The sequence below is a fragment of the Phyllostomus discolor genome, chromosome 2 (genome assembly GCF_004126475.2).
Source record: "Phyllostomus discolor isolate MPI-MPIP mPhyDis1 chromosome 2, mPhyDis1.pri.v3, whole genome shotgun sequence".
Taxonomy (NCBI): Eukaryota; Metazoa; Chordata; class Mammalia; order Chiroptera; family Phyllostomidae; genus Phyllostomus; species Phyllostomus discolor.
The window spans coordinates 112876106-112893996 of NC_040904.2; the positions used below are offsets into that span (position 1 = coordinate 112876106).

The 17891-nt window shown below is 37.2% G+C and overlaps 1 protein-coding gene across 1 annotated transcript in view; it reads left to right on the top strand.

Moving 5' to 3' along the window:
- The window catches only part of MTUS2 (microtubule associated scaffold protein 2), a 596801-nt gene that overhangs the window by 251293 nt on the left and 327617 nt on the right, over positions 1 to 17891 (top strand). The window contains exon 5 of the mRNA XM_028505192.2: positions 14270 to 14464. Within this exon, the coding sequence (XP_028360993.1) occupies positions 14270 to 14464 (195 nt within the window). The remainder of the gene's footprint in view (positions 1 to 14269; positions 14465 to 17891) is intronic.

The window sequence follows — 17891 nt, forward strand, 5'->3', positions numbered from 1 at the left end:
AGAACTGTGATTGAGAGGCTGTTGAAATAAGAACTGAACAGGGTGTGTTATCCAGATCTATAAGAGCAAATATATTTTCAGTTTTTGATTGGATAGAGTCAATAATTTCCATAATATTTTGTCTGGAGGCCTTCATGAGTAGCACCATAGCTTTAAGGCTGCATAATCAACTATGACATCTCGTTCATTTCAAGTTTAAGAACAGGTCAAATGGATTGTTAAGTGAAGATGCAGTCATCTTGTATAATGTGTTTCAATCCTTCCAGGCTGTTTTAATTTACATTGGGCCATATTAACTATTTTAACTGGAGGTATGGTCCATGGGGTCCCATTTTGTCATGCCAATTTGTATGTGTTACAAAATTTTATTTACATTTTTTTCATCATTGCGTATCCATGCTCACTGTGGGATATTTTAGGGCCATGGAGGCCATGTGCTGTGACTGGGGGAATTTAGGCAAGATGATAATTCTTGTGTTTAAAGTGAAGCATACCTGTGTCCTCTCTTTATTGTTCAGCATTTCCCTAAGTTTGTAGAATATTATAGGGGATTCCTTGTTTAAATTTAATGAGATCCCTGGGTATAACTGAACTCCAGTATTGATCAAGGCCACAAAGTTTTGACAATTGGTGCATTTAAGCAGATGTTAACATTAATTTTGAAGCTGTGTTGTAGAGATACAAAAGTTGGTGATCTTTTCTCTTTTGTTGTATAAATTCTTTTAGTAAGTTTTGGATTTGTAGTCCCACAATTGGGTCCAACTGTGGACATCTGTTTTAGTTTTCATTTATTTTGCTACATCCAGGTTTCTTTCTTCTTCTCCTCTCCCCCTCCTTGCCACTCCCTTTTTGTTTTTAGCCTTTGTTTATATTTGTTGGGGATTCTCTCTACTCTGCTTATATTTATACATTTTCTCCAGAGAGTCACACATCAGTATCCATCAAGGTTGAAGACCTTTCCCATGGCACTGGTTGCTTTATGGGATTTGAGCACCCTGGGCTTAAATAGGGTTTGAATTAACCCTTTGCTGTGCACAGAGATGAAATGGGAGGTTTTTCTTTTTAAGCCTGAGGATCAGCATTTTTGTTGACAGAGATGCAGACAGCAGCATCAACAGAGGAAACTAAGGAGCCCACTGAGCCATCTGCCTTTAGGAATGCAAGCGTTGGCACTTCACATGATGGCTTCTTCCTTCTTTTTTTTCTCTTTTCCCTTAATGACTGCTTTTTCAGGAGTTACCACTCAGAGAGCCTGTGTATAACACAAGGTAGTCTTTCCCTTGAGCTCAGTGTTAGTCACAACTTCTTTATAAGACACATGGCTAGGTCCAGGGTACAAAATACATGACCTGAGGCCACTCTATAAAGGGCCCCACTTGAATCCCATATTCCTGTTCTTAAAATCTAATTAATTATCAAAACTTCCAACTTAGGTCAGGTAAATCCATAACAGACTGTAGAACTCACTCACTAATGCGGCAGAGAGCAACATGGTTCAGAGCTTGCCAGCAAGCAGCAGCTCAGAGGGCATGCTTGCTCTGAGGCAGCAGAGCCCTTTAACAAGGAAAGCAAGAAGAAGGACTTCCCACTCTGGCCAGTGTGGCTCAGTTGGTTGGAGCATTTTTCTGTAAACCAAAAGGTCATGGGTTCAATTCCCAATCAGGGTGCATGCCTGGGTTGCAAATTCAGTCCCCAGATTGCTGCATATAAGAGACAATAGATCAGTGTTTCTCTTTCTCTACCTCCATTGCCCTCTCTCTAAACCAATAAGCATATCCTCAGGTGAGGATTAAAAAAAAGAAGAAAGCTTCCCTGTGATGGCGGTCTCACTCAGTATCCTGATCACAACATCTATTGTTTGGACCCCACCCAAATTTGGTTTGTAAAGACTGATGAAGCCATACACAAAGCAAAAGGACATTTGTTACTTACATAATTGAGGTTTTTCTAACATGTCTTAAATAGTCTGAGAGAGCAAGGAAAGGACACTGGCTCAGAGTTTGTTTTTTTTTGTCAGTAAGGGGTGGGGCCAAGGGAGGGCTTCCCGGAACTGGGCAGTGGCTTGTGTAGTTTGAACCTCCTGGAGGGCTGAAGGAAGAGCACTGCACTTTCTCAACAACTTTCCCCCATCGTGGGGCAGGAAGGGGGTAAGGGCTGTAGAAGGGGACTTGAGACTTGATAGCTGTTAGCAGTCAAACATAAAAAGTGGAATCTGATCCTTGACTATAATTCCTAATTATTTTATTCTTTTTGATGCTATTGGGTCCATTTATTGAATTATTCATTGTAAGTGGGTCCAAACACAATTGATTTTTGTATGTTGAACTTTCTCCTATAACCTTGCTGAACTCATTTGTTAGTTATTTTTTAGATTTCATGTGATTTTCTGTATATGAACAATGTCTTGACAAATAGAGTTTTGCTTGTTTCCAATATGAATTCCTTTTATTTTCTTGTCTCGTCACGCAGGCTGGAACCTTCCATAAATATTGAATAGAAGTGGTGACAGCAGATACCCTTGTCTTGTTGCCAGTCTTTGGGGAAGTAGTCAACGTTTTTCCATTGACTAGGATGTTAGCTATGGTTTTTTTATAGATGCCCTTATCAGGTTGATGGCATTTTCTATTATTGTTGGCCTGTTAATATTTATTATGAAGTGCTATTGGAATTTGTCAAGTGATTTTTCTTTATCTATTGAGATGATCATGTAGTTTTTCTTCTATTATGATACAGCACATTGACTATTTCCATGTTAAACCAGTCATTCATTCCTGGGATACATTTCACTTGGTTATGGTACATAATCCTTTTTATATGTGACTAGTTTCAGTTTGGGAGAGAAATTTGCATCTATACAAAATATTGTTCTGTAATTTTATTTTCTCATGGTATTTTTGTCTAGTTCTGGTATGAAGGTAATATTGACCTCATAGGATGAGTTCGGAAGCATTCTCCTGTTTTGCATAATTGTGAGGAATTGGTATATATTCTTCTTTAAATGTTTGATAGAATTCTTAGTGACACTTGAGACTGAATTTTTCTTTGTGGAAAGTTTTTAGATTACTAATTCTATCTCTTTAAGTATATTCAGATTTTCTATTTCTTCTTGAGTCAGTTTTCATAGTTAATGTCTTTCTGGAAGTTGCCCATTTTACTAGATTATCTAACTTGTTGAGATATAATTGTTTATAATATTTTCATATAATTCTTATTTGTGCAAGATTAGTAGGGATTTCCCCTTTTTCCTTCCTAACTTAACAATTTTAGTTTTCTCTCTCTCTTTCTGGTCACTAGCTAAAGTTTTATCAACTTTGTTGATCCTTCTAAGAACCAACTTTTGATTTCATTGATTTTCTTTCTTGTTATTCCATTCTGTTTCATTTATTTCTACTCTGATCTTTGTTATCTCCTTCCTTCTTCCTGGCTTAGGTTTAGATTGCTCTTCAGTGTCTCTATGTGGAAGATTACTTTATTGACTTGACATCCTTCTTTCTTTTTAAGAAAAATCATTAACAACATCAACAAAATGCTACGAGTTTTCTAAATACTTTTTCCTTTAACCCATCTCCATCCTCTTTTTTTTTAAATGGAAGCATTTATAGATATAACTTGCCTTATAAGTACTGGTTTAGTTGTTTCCCATAAGTTTTGGTGTGGCGTGTATTCGTTTCTATTCATCTTAAAGTATTTTTTAATTGCCCTGTGATTTCTTCTTTGACCTTTGGTTATTTAGTAGGATGTTTCTTAATTTACACATATTTGTTAGCTCCCCAAATTTCCTCTTGTTATGGATTTTTAATTTCATTCCATTATGATCACAAAATGTATTTCTATCATTTCAATTTTTAAAAATTTATTAGTGCTTGTTTTATAGCATCCTGGAGCATGTTGTATGTGCACTTGAGAAACTTCTACAGGATGGAGCAAAAGTAGTTTTACAATTGCAAGTACACAAAACAGCTTATTCTTGTATTATTATTTATTCATTGTATTATAGTCCATACAAACACCTGTCCTACTTTTGCCCCACTCTGTAAATTCTGCTTCTGTTAGATGGAGTGTTTTATAGACATTTGTCAGGTCAAGTTGGTTTATGGTATGCAAGTCTTCTATTTTCTAGCCATTTTCCTGCCTAGTTGTTCCATTCTTGAAACTGGTGATTGAAGTCTCCAACTATTACTTTGAATTTATTTATTTCTCCAGTCAATTTCTGTAAGCTTTTGCTTTATGTATTTTGGGGCTATGTTGTATATACACTAGGAGTATATACACTTATAATTGCTATATCTGCCTGATGGATTGACTTTTATATCATGATAAAAACATCTCTTTCTTGTTTTTTTTTTTAAAGATTTTATTTATTTATTTTTAGAGAGGGAAGGGAGGGAGAGAGGGAGAGAGGGAGAGAGAGAGAGAGAGAGAGAGAGAGAGACATCAATGTGTCATTGCTGGAGGTTATGGCCTGCAACCCAGGAATGTACCCTGGCTGGGAATCAAACCTGGGACACTTTGGTACCCAGCCCGCACTCAATCCACTGAGCTATGCCAGCCAGGGCCTCATCTCTTTCTTGTTTTAAAATGTGTTTTGTTTGATATTAACAGAGCCACTCCAGCTTTCTGATGGTTGTTCTTTCCATGATATTTTTCCATCCTTTCAATTTTAAATTAATTGTAAATTTGAATTTAAAGTGTCTCTCCTGAAAACAGCATATATTTTTATCTTATTTTCTTGGGGCCTGCCCTGTCTCATCTCAGGAAGCTGTAACCCCCCGTGACAGGCTGAGTGAGAGACCTCCAAACCAGGAGCCACTAAGGAGACAAAACTTATTTCCCTGGTGTGAACGCTGCCTGTTCTGTGCCTGGCCTCCAATGCTTGGCCATTTTTTTTGTTGGCATTTTAAATATATTTTATTGGTTATGTTATTAGAGTTTTCCCAATTTCTCCCCCTTTATACCCCCTCCAACGTGCACCCCCCACCCTCCAGCATTACCCCCCTTAGTTCATGTCCATGGGTTGTACATACAAGTTCTTTGAGGTCACTGTTTCCTACACCATTCTTGACCTCTCCCTGTCTATTTTATGCCTACCAATTATGCTTCTTCTTTCCTGTACTTTTTCCCCACTATTCCTCCCTTCCCCCTCCCCACTGAAATCTCTCCATATGATGTCCATTTCTCTGATTCTGTTCCTGTTCTGATTGTTTGTTTAGCTTTTGTTGTTGTTGTTTGTCTTTTATTTTAGGTTCATTTGTTGATAGTTGTGAGTTTGTTGTCATTTTACTGTTCATAGTTTTGATATTCTTTTTCTAAGTCCCTTTAACATTTCATATAATAAGGGCTTGCTGATAATGAACTCCTTTAACTTGATCTTCTCTGGGAAGCACTTTATCTGCCCTTCCATTCTCAATGAAAGCTTTGCTGGATAGAGTAATCTTGGATGTAAGTCTTTGTCTTTCATGACTTGGAATACTTCTTTCCAGCCCCTTCTTGCCTGTAAGGTTTCTTTTGAGAAATCAGCCGATAGCCTTATAGGCACTCCTTTGTAGGTAACTCTTTCTTCCCCTCTTGCTGCTTTTAAGATTGTCTCTTTGTCTTTAATCTTGGGTAACTTGATGATGATGTGCCTTGGTGTGTTCCTCTTTGGGTCCAACTTCTTTGGGACTTTCTGAGCTTCCTGGACTTCCTAGAAGTCTGTTTCCTTCACCAGATTGGGGAAGTTTTCCTTCATTATTTGTTCAAATAAGTTTTCAATTTCTTGCTGTTGTTCTTTTCCTTCTGGCACCCCTATAATTTGGGTATTGGAACATTTCAGGTTGTTCCAGAGATTCCTCAGCCTCTCTTCATTTTTGGGGGGTTCTTGTTTCTTCATTCTGTTTTGGTTTGATGTTTATTTCTCCCTTTTGTTCTAAATCATTGCTTTGAGTCCTTGTTTCCTTCTTGTCACTGTTGATTCCCTGAATATTTTGCTTTATTTCATTTTGGGCATCTTTACTTTGTTTTTTCATTTTTTGACCAAGCTCAATCAGTTCTGTGAGCATTTTGATTACCAGGGCTTTAAATTCTCCATCAGATAGGTTAGCTATCTCCTCATCACTTAGCTCTCTTTCTGAAGTTTTGCTCTGTTCTTTTATTTGGGCCATATTTCTTTGTCTCAACACACCAGTCTGGTAGTTCTGGTTGACTATTTCTTTAATTCCTTGGTTGTTGGAGCTCCATGCAGTTTGATTTTCTGATACTTCTGGTTGTTTATTGTTTTTAGATTGGTTGTTATCCCCCTTTTGGTTGTGTGAGAAAGCAAAGGGTTTCTTTCTACCTATGCCTCCATCTTGGCCAGAACTCTAGAGTTATTTTCTTTTTGATTGCTCTAGGATCTACCAGAAACATCTTAACTTACCAGAATCTGCTAAATATTTATACTACTTTTAGTGAGCTATAGAAATGTTACTCCTATGTAACTCCATCTCCTCTTTCTTCTTTTTGTGCTATTCCTATATATTACATCTATGTCTGTTACGAACCAAGTAATATGTTTTTAGTTATTACTTCATATAATTTCGGGTCTTTTAAATTAGCAGAGAAAATCTAAAAGAGAGCAAGTATATATTTTTCAGTTTCTTGTACTAACTTTTTATTTACCATTTTTGGTTTTCTTTATTTCTTATGTATTGAAGTCACCATCTATTGTCATTTCCTTACTCTCATACAACTTTGCTTCCACCTACCTCCTTTGTGCTAATATTGTGAAATACACTACATTTCTATGTTATAAGCCCAATTACAGTTATATACCTATTGTTTTATACTACTGCAATTTAAATTATGAGACAAGAAAAATATGTATTTATAGTGCCTTTTATAATTATATAATTGCCTTTACCAATGTTCTTTGTCATGTGTGTGTCTATGTACTTCAAGTATCATTTGAGATCACTTGCTTTCAATCTGAAGGACTTTCTTTAATATTTCTCCTAAATTTAGTCTGTGAGCAATAAATTTGTCATATTTTGTTAATTTTGGAATGTCTGTTTTTGGCTAGATTTTTAAAAGATAATTTTGCTCAATATAAAGCTCTGGGTTGACAGTTTTATTCTTTCAATGCATAGAATATGTCATTCCAGTGTCCTTTGCCCTTCATGGTTTCTGATGGGAAGTCAGTTGTTAATGTATTGCTATTCACACATACATAGTCATCTTTTCTCTTCCTGCTTTCAAGATTTTCTGTTTTTAGCTCTCAAGATTTTTACCATAATGGGTCTGGGTGTGGAGCCATTTGTATGTATCTCATTTGGGTTTTATTGAGTATCCTGGATGTGTAGATTAATGTTTTTCATAAATTTTGGAAATTTTCAGCTATTATTTCTTCTTCCAATATATTTTCAGTTCCTTTCACTTCTCTGCATCTGATGCACTCATTATTTGTATGTCATTGCACATTTTAATGGTGTCCCATGTTTTTCTGAGGCTTTGTTAATGTTTCTTTCTTTTTTTCTCTTTATAGAGAGAAAAAGTAAGGAAGAGAGAGATAATTGTCAATTTGTTGTTCTACCTATCCATGCATTCTTTGGTTGATTCTTGTATGTGCCCTAACCAGGGATTGAACCTACAACCTTGGCATGTTAGGACCATGCTCTAACCAACTGAACTACCTGGCTAGGGTTCTTGTTTGTTTGTTTCTAGAATTACATGATATTTGTTGATCTATTATAAGTTTACAGATTCTTTCACCTGTTTAAATCTGTTGTAGAACCCCTGCACTTAATTTTTCTTTTTAGTTATTTTACTTTTCAACACCAGAATTTCTTTTTTTAAAATAATTACTTTATCGTTGTTCAATTACAGCTATCTGCATTTTCACCCAACCACTCCCCCCCAACCCCAGCCAAACCCATCTACTCCCTTGCTTCCATCCTCCCCCCTTGTTTTGTACATGTGTCCTTCATAGTAGTACCTGCAAACCCTTCTCCTCATTATCCCCTCCCATCTCCCCTCTGGTTACTGTCAAACTGTTCTCAACTTCAGTGTCTCTGGTTATATTTTGCTTGCTTTTTTCTTTTGTTGATTATGTTCCAGTTGAAGGTGAGATCATATAGTATTCATCCCTGACCTCCTGGCTTATTTCACTTAGCATAATGCTCTCCAGTTCCATCCATGCTGTCCCAAAGGGTAGGAACTCCTTCTTTCTCTCTGCTGCATAGTATTTCATTGTGTAAATGTACCATAGTGTTTTGATCCAATCATTTACTGATAGACACTTAGGTTGCTTCCAGAACTTGGCTATTGTAAATTGTGCTGCCATGAGCATTGGGGTGACTAGGTTCTTATGGATTGGTGTTTCAGGGTTCTTAGGGTTTAATCCCAGCAGTGAAATTGCTGGTCAAAAGGCAGTTCCGTTTTTCATTTTCTGAGGAAATTCCATACTGTTTTCCACAGTGGCTGTACCAGTCCGCATTCCCACCAACAGTGCTGAGGGTTCCTTTTTCTCCACATCCTCTCCAACACTTGCTTGTTGATTTCTTTATGATGGCCATTCTGCCCAGTGTTAAGTGATATCTCACTGTGGTTTTAATTTGCATCTCTCTGATAGCTAGTGATACTGAGCATCTTTTCATGTGTCTCTGGATCCCCTGTATGTCCTTCTTGGAGAAGTGTCTGTTCAAGTCTTTTGTCCATTTTTTGATTGGGTTTTGTGTCTTCTTGGAGTAAAGTCATGTGAGTTCTCTATATATTTGGAGATTAAACCCTTGTCTGAGGTATCATTGGCAAATATGTTTTCCCATATAATTAGTTCTCTTTTCATTTTAATGCTGTTTTCTTTGGCCATACAGAAGCTTTTTAATTTGGTGAGGTCCCATTTGTTTGTTCTTTCCTTTATGTCCCTTGTTTTAGGGGATGTATCAGTGAAGATGTTGCTTCATGGAATGTCTGAGATTTTCCTGCCTATATTTTCCTCTAGAACTTTTATGGTGTCATGACTTATATTTAAATCATTTATCCACCTTGAGTTTATTTTTGTATATGGTGTAAGCTGGTGATTGTGTTTCATTTTTTTCCACATTTCCCAACACCGTTTGTTGAAGAAGCTATTTTTACTCCATTTTATGCTTCTTCCTCTTTGTCAAATATTAATTGACCATAGAGACTTGGGTTTATTTCTGGGCTCTCTATTCTGTTCCATTGATCTATGTGTCTGTTCTTGTGCCAGTACCAGGCTGTTCTGATCACAGTGGCCTTGTAATACAGTTTAGTATCAGGTACTGTGATCCCTCCTACTTTGTTCTTCTTTCTCAAAATTGCAGCAGCTATTCAGGGTCATTTATGGTTCCATATACATTTTTCAAATGTTTGTTCTATATCTTTGAAATATGTCATCAGCATTTTAATAGGGATTGCATTGAATCTGTAAATTGCTTTGGGTAGAATGGACATTTTGATGATGTTAATTCTTCCAATCCATGAGCATGGTACATGCTCCCATTTGTTTGTGTCTTCCTTAATTTTTTTCTTCAATGTTGTCAACACCAAAATTTCTATTAGGTTCTTTTTTGTTCTTTATTCTTTTTAAAATATTTTTTATCTTTTCATTGTTATTTCCTACTTAATGAGACCTTTTCATCATATCTCATTTACCATATCTTTTTTAACCATGGTTTCCTTTAGTTCTCTGAATATATTTATAACAGCTAATTTGAAGTCTTTGTTTACTAAGACATACATTTGACCTCTCTCACAGGCACTTTCTGTTGCTTGCTTATTTCCCCCTATTTATGAATCAGTTTTCTGATTTTTGGCATGTTTCACATTTTTTTTTTGTTTTTCACTGAACTTTTAGATATATATTGTTACATTTGTGAATACTAGTTAACTAACTTCCTGTCTGGGCACTATTGTTGTTTGTTTATTTATTTGTTTAGTGACATGGTTGGTCTCTTTTATTGAAGCCTATTTCCCCTGCAATGTGAAAGCACTGATGTCATTCCATAGAGGGCACAATCTTGGGAATGTGCAGTCACTCTGACAGTATTTTATTTTTGTTTGTGTTTTTTTTTCTTCTTGTAGCACTCTGACAGTATTTTAGCAGAGCTTTCTTTCTCTTTCTCCCTGATTTCTCTGTTAAGCTGTCTTCCTCCCTTTGATAATATACCTAGCTATTAGGCTTTGCTAATTACAGTGCCCTGAGGCATAAATTACTACACAGTCTGATCCAATTAAATTCAGGACCATTTTTAAGTATAGTTTTTGAAGGCTCTTCTTAGCTTTTTTCCCAGTTTTCTTCAGTAAACTGGCCTACCTATAGTTTATCTTCTTGCTCACACAGAGCTACTAGCCTTTATCTCATTGCTTACCATAAAATCTGCATTGTTTTCAAAAGTTCCTTTAGGATTGAAATTCTCCCACACTCTTCCAAATAAAGTCAATTTCTTTGCACATCACTTCAGCCATTTTTGTTCTTATGGCCTGTCTCTATGCTTGGGCAAAATCTCTTAGTCATGATTCTGCTAAGGGGTGGCAAATGTGATGTGTTTCTCTTAGGTGTGGATATGAAATGGTGGTGGCCTACCTCTTCTAGCATATACCATGCTCTAACAGGGTGAGGAAACTTGTCATCTTGGCCATTCCCACCCCGAATAGACTTTTCATCATGCTGAGATGGACAGAGTACAAGGGAGGAAGGCAGTGGGTCCTGGATGAAGTGCCATCCACTATCACTGTTCTTACTGAGATTTGATAGATTTACTTATTTACTTATAAAGTGTTTCTTTATTTTCTCTGTTCTTAGAACAATTTCCAAAGACTTTAAATTTTTGTTATTTTTTAAAAAATAATTTTCACCAATTTTATTTATCTTGAAACCAGAAAAGCTGGCATTCATACTGCCTGTCACCTACCAGACCCAATAAGCAGAGACAGGGATTGAATCTTTATGGGTCCTTTATTCAGATGACTGGTGATCTGAGAAGATGGTGGGTTTGTGCCCTAATGGACCATCTTACATTTCCTTTCAAGCCAGCCTTTTTTTATAAGGGGCAAAAGTGTATGTAAGGGATCTGGAATTTCAAGGGAAAAAAGTGTAGGTAAGGGATTTGGAATTCAGGAGAGAGGTTAATCAGACCAAAACTGCAGTCCAGCAATTTCCCTAGCATCCTTTCATCTGCTGGCCAGTGAGGTCCTGGGCCTCACATAATGGTCAGATACCAACTTGATTGCTCATGGTCTCTTCTGGAACACAAAGGTCAATCACTTGTGGTCTCCTGGAGTCAGGGTGGTCTGTACCTGCAGTTCCTGAAACAATAGTTTTTTACATGCATTAACTGCTAGGCTTATTAACTATTACCTTAAACTAAAATTTTTTAACTCTTGAGTACCCCATCAGTTTCACTGGAGAAAGTATCCATGGGGCTTCTCATTGTGGAAGTTGTCTCTCTTACTGTGCTCCTCAGCTTTATTATATTAATCACTATCATTAGTTTATTGAAGGCTTACAATGAACCTTGATACACTATTTCTGTCAAAGTCTATGTTTTTGAACAGTCCAAGGATAAAAAATACGTGAAAAAATATCTTTCTCTGACATGCTAGACTGGTTTCTTAAGAGTAAGGACTATATATTTCTTAATAATTAAGTTCATTTTTATGAAAAACTAAGATTAAATTAAGGTGTATTCAATTAGAATGTTTGAATGTGATTATTTCACAGGATGATTTGGCACCTTCTGTTGAAGTTTTCCAAGTGTGGTCCAGGGAACTACCTGAATGAGAATCACTGAAGTACTTGTTTAAAAAGCAGGCTTTTGAACTTCACTTCAGACTAGTTCACTTGCAGAGAGACTAGTGGAGATATTCAGCTCATGCTGTGTGCTAAATTAATGTAGTACAACCTTGGCCAATGAAAACTTCAGGTAAACTTTATTGAATAATAACTTGTCAAACCCAAGTGGTATAGGTCTTACTTTCTCCTCTAGTCCCTGAAGTTTACTATTTGTAAGGAGAGACCATTGTACAGTGACTTGATGTATACTCTAAGTTACATTAAATTTAGAGAAAACTATATATACAGAGAGTTGGGACAAGGCATACATCCACAAATAGTTCCCACCACCCCATATGTGCCTTTATTAAAAGGAAGAGCTGAACTAGGGGAATGTGAAAACTAGAAAGTCATTTAGAGACCTCCATCCTGTGTACTTGGAATCCTATGTTGTAAAGTTCTCCTCCTCTCTCAACATGTATCACTGCTGCCTTTCTACTGATGAAATGAACAATGATTGAATATAGGTAAGGGTAGCTAAGATGGATTTGGTTTTGAAAATTTTCAATGGCTTACTTGCATTATGTTATGACTTAATACTTGGTTTTCATTCTGAAATAAATATTAAATAAGTATTTACCACATGCCAAAGTGCTTTGTTAGGAATTCTGATTTCCCTTTCATTTCCAAAGGTGGATTTGTTTTCCATCCAAAAATATTTTACCTGTATTTTTTTCTCACTTGATCTTGTATAATCTCAAGCCAATTATTGTTTAACTGGGTTAGGAAGGAGGTTATCTATAACTAAAAATAGTATCAAAATATGATAGGTTTAGTGTATACTTATTATTAAAATTACATCTGATTTTTAGCAACTCATTTACTGTTTTAAAGACATCATCTAAAATTGATTTGGTATAAACTTAATACAAAAATGGTATCTGATACACGAGGACACTTTCATTGTTCTGAGGATATCATCTAAAATTAAGCAAAATGATGTGAAAACAATTTATAGACAGTGGAAATGGCATTTGATTGCTGATGCTAAGGGCCATTACTACCTAGTAAAGTGTTTATTTCTTCATCATATTTCAGCATTTTTTCCAAGCTTCAGGACAGACCCGAGTTAGGAATATTTGCAGCCCCACCTCCCAGTTCCTGCACTCACCCGATTCCTCCCCAACCTAGTCCCAACCCAGGATCAGGAAACTACAGATGTGCAGATTGTGCCTTCACTGGATGTGAAACTGTTCTCACCTCACTCTTATGGGAAGCTGCTGGCAGAGGAAGAGGCACCATAAACCCTGGCATCCCAAGAGGCATCTTGGTATCTGCTGGTTCTTTCTATATTTCCACCCATAGAAACTTTCTAATGTATAGACTCTTCACTGATTTTTAGACACTGATTTTTTTTTTTTACAAATGGGCCAGTTAAAAAAGTTGTGTTTAATCTGCATCCTGAGTGATCTTCCACTGGATAATGAGAAGTGGACCAAGGGAAAGGGACATAAGCACTTGAGATAAAGATAGCTGCAGGAGAAAGTTGTTAAATGGCTTGGCTAGGACAGTTATACAGAATACTAGGGAACTTGGCCTTTTTTTTCTTTTAACTTTTATGTTGCAGAGCATATGTCTTGAAAACATTCTGTTTCTATCTGGTATTGAGGGATTTCTTGTAGTGTTGTGATGATTGATCATGGGCTCAGACATAGTGGTGCTGAGATGATGGATTTATAGCATGATGTTTTGTTATTTTGATAGCTGGATTTGCATATATCTGGAAACTAATTTTGAAGTATACATTAACATAAAAATAAGTAATAGAAAAAAAGAAAAGAAACCTAACATCAGTTTGAACACCTATTAAGTTCTGTATTATAAGTGGGAATACTTAAACTAAACCTGCAAGGCCACTTTTATGATCCCCAGTTTCTTCTGGAGGAGGAAACTGTGATTCTAAGTGTTAGGTCAGGGGCCCAAAATTACACTGCTAGTAACTGTTATAGTGCAGATTCCAACCTGGCCAGCTCCTCAGTCTGTGCCCTTTCCCTTCATTCCTGTCAAACAGCAAAGGCTTAGTAAAATGATTCTCTGTACCTGTTTCGATGACTTACTATATACTGGTTATAATTGCTAATGAATAATTTCCAGGAGGATCCTTTGCCCATCATATGTCAGATTTTAGGGTGTATCTCAATTTCACAATTCTTGTGTAACTTGCAACAGTATTATCATTCTATTTGGCTTTCTAAGCCCTTTGTATCTTTCTTTATGACCCTACAATAGGGCTAGTGTTTCTGATCTTATCCACCTCTGCCTCCCCTGCTCTTTGAGTTCCTTGAAACACCTGGCATCAGAATGAGGGGGCTTTCTGGGAAAGATGAGTTTGTGAATGTGCTGAATTGGACCCTCAAGATTACTCATGGTCTGTTTATGCTAGAACTGGATTAGTAGTCACACTGTGTGTTCTCTATCTCACTGTCAACTAAGATTTGTTTTGTTTTGGGTTCATTTTAACAGATTTAAAGAAAGCTTCCAGTTCAAATGCTGCCAAATCCGGTCTACAGAAATCTGGACTTCGGCCTCCTGGGTACTCACGTCTTCCCGCGGCCAAACTGGCAGCATTTGGCTTCATGCGGAGCTCCAGCGTGTCTTCGGTCTCCAGCACTCAGTCTGTGGACAGCGCACAATCTGAGCAGAACAGGCTAGCCAACCGTAAGTGGGGCAGACAGGGCGTAGTGGGCGTGGCGGCGGGGGGGTGGCCTGCAAGCTCTGCACAAACACTTGCATCGCTCCAGTTAGGAGTAGATGAACCAGCACGTGGGTGTAACAGCGTTTTACTTTCTTTATGTAATAAGATGAAAATTTGGGTTGACAACTTTAATCTACCATTACTGGGATTTAAAAAAAAATCTAATGAAGGAAAGTAGCCTACTTCACACTATCATTTTCTTAATTGTGAAGGATTAATATACTGGAAAAAAAAAGACTTTAAAGTGACTCTTAAATCTAGAAAATAGTTATTCAGGGACTGATTCCAGGAACTTCAGGAATCCTTTGCTTGTGGATTCTAGGTAAAAAGTTCAAGATTCATAAAAGGTGGACCATGTTGTGCCATCATGATACATATTAGATGTTAAATATTAGTGGAAAATTGTTTCAGTTGACTGTGATTCCCTATTTGTATTAAGCTGAACTTCAAGTCTGTGCCCGGGAAGGTTCCCATTAGCTGATAAGATTGCCTGGCTGCTGAGACTTCTGTTGTCAGCTATATTTTATAGTATGAATTAATAACCTCTGAACAAGTCACAATAGTCATTGTCCCTAGCAGAGGCTGCCCTATTTGGCTAAGCCTTTGATTACCAAACCCCACCTCAGCCTCATCAACTTCAAAGTTATTGTCATTACATTTGAAGTCAGGACAGCTCAGATGTTGGTTAGCAAGAATCTGCCCCAGGGCCAGGAAAGTTTTAGAGGTTTTTATGTGGAGAGCTGTTTTGAAGGGATTATAGTAGTTGAATTAAGTTGGAGGAGAGAAAAGGAGGGAGAGGGATATTAAGCTGGGGAAGAAGTGATTGAAAAAATATAAAATCAGTCTCATTCTCAATTTCCTTTCTGCAAACTTGTTCCTTCTCTGTTTTGGGTTTATGGAGGTGATACATTGAACATTTGTACACATACAGTTCTAAATTTTGGTCTACCTAGTTATTCCTAGGAGTAATGCATTACTTTTCCTTTATCTTGATGTGTTCGTAAGCAGTCTCTAAGAGGTTCTTTGCTTACCTGGTTTCTTGAAGGTGCTGTGGCTCAGACCAGCTTTTCCATCAGATTTATTTTATGAATGCCATTGTAATTAGGGATTACATCATGGCACAGTAGGTGTCTCAAAATCTGAAACATGATATAATAAGGAACTATATTAAAATGTGTAGCTCATACTTTTTTATATGAATGCCCATATGGTCTGAAGATTTTAAAATACAGAAGCAACTCTTCGTCATCATTTTTAGTAGTAAAATTTTCAATGGCATATTACTCTTTCAGAGAGAGCATGAAGGAAAAATATCTCATATGGTCTATATCTTTCTAAGGGAAAAGTGAAGGTTTTGATTCCTTAAAAAAATTAACTTCAAGGTAAATGGAGCTGTGTCCCTATGGTAGAGCTTTTGCTAAGGGAGAGCTGACAGGTGTGGACAGAATGATTCTAGATGTGCTTAGAGCATTTCTAATCACCTCTGCTTCAAAAGGCACTAGATAGGCACACCTCAGCACCCAGGCATTATGTGCCAGAGAAAATAGCTCCTAGTGTAAAGGCTTCATATTAACAGTAACACCCAATATTGCTATTCAGCATTTTCTATTTTTTAAAAAATAGTATGTTAGAATTTATTTTTAATTATTTGCTACCTAACTATACTAAATTTGTACTTCATCAGTAAATCACAGAAAACTTAGCATGTGTTTTAATTGATATCTTAGTACCATTCACCATTATTCTTACAGTTTTTACTAGATTTAATGTCAAGAAAAATTTTGCTTCTCTTCTTGAGTGGAGAAATGATGCTTTGATGACAAGGATTAAGAAAAATATGAAGCTCTTGAAAGACCAGAAATCCTTCGATCATATGCTAGGAGCAGTGCTTCATTGATTTAGCTCATAGAAACAGTGAACATGTCAGAGTTGGTTCCTTTTTTCTTTGTGGAATGTTGTTCTTTCTTCAGACACTACTTTCCCATCAGATTTATTTTAGGAATACCACTGTACTTAGAGATTACATCATGGCACAGTAGATCTCCCCAAATCTGAAACATGACTATAAAAAAAAAGCTATTTGTAAATGTGCATCTCACAGGAGTGTGTAGACACTCCTGTGCCTATAAACAGTTGGAACAGTGTCCACAGTGACTGTGGAATGATATAATTGGGGCACTGTTAAGTGATTCATTGTGAAATCCTTAGTGTTTCCTGGGCCATCTTGGCTTAGCTGCACCTCTTCTGTGCGTATTCCTGGGTTCTGGGGCAAGTCATGGTGAGTGTGGAGAGGGAGGCCCATGAGCCCTGGATGTGGGTTTCAGCTGTACTGTGTGGAATCTACCCTCCACCAGAGCTCAGGCACTGGGAAGGCCTTCCTATGTCACATGTTTTTTGACAAATGGAGCAGACACAAAGAGGAGAGTTATATCTGTAGGTCCTTTGAACCCCTGGTTATCTAAGCATTCATTTTATAGCTGAGCAAACTGAAATTAGGATGGCTTGCTTGGGTCCTAGGCCAGTGTTCTTCCTTTATTTGGTTCTTTTTTTTTTTTCTTATTTTATTTTAATCATTGTTCAAGTACAGTTTTCTGTCATTTACTCCCATACTAGCCCACCCAACCCTCCTTCCCCACCTCCCTCCCATTTCCACCCTTGCTAGTTTTTGTCCATGTGTCCTTTATATTTGTTCCTGTAAACCCTTCCCATTCTCCCTTGAAATTCCCCTGAAATTCCCTACTCTCTCCCCTTTGGTCACTGTCAGCCTATTCTCTATTTCAGTGTCTTTGGCTATATTTTGCTTGCTTGTTTGTTTTGTTGTTTAGGTTCTTGTTAAAGGTGAGATCATATGGTATTTGTCTTTCACCACCTGGCTTATTTCGCTTAGCATCATGCTTTCCAGTTGCATCCATGCTGTTGGAAAGGGTAGGAGCTCCTTCTTTCTTTCTGCTGAATAGAATTTCATTGTGTACATTTACCATAGTGCTTTGATCCATTCATTTACTGATGGGCACCTAGGTTGCTTCCAGCACTTGGCTACTATAAATTGTGCTGCTATGAATATCAGGGTGCATAAGTTCTTTTAGACTGGTGTTTCAGGGTTCCTAGAATATAATCCCAGCAGTGGAATTGCTGGGTCAAAAGGCAGTTCCATTTTTCTTTTTCTGAGGAAGTTCCATACTGTTTTCCATAGTGGTTGTACCAGTCTGCAATCACACCAACAGTGCACTAGGGTCCCCTTTTCTCCACAACCTCTCCAACACTTGTTTGTTGTTTTGTTTAAGATGGCCATTCTGACTGGTGTGAAGTGGTATCTCATTGTGGTTTTAATTTTTATTTCTCTGATAGCTAGCGATCTTGAGCATCTTTTCATGTGTCTCTGGATCCTCT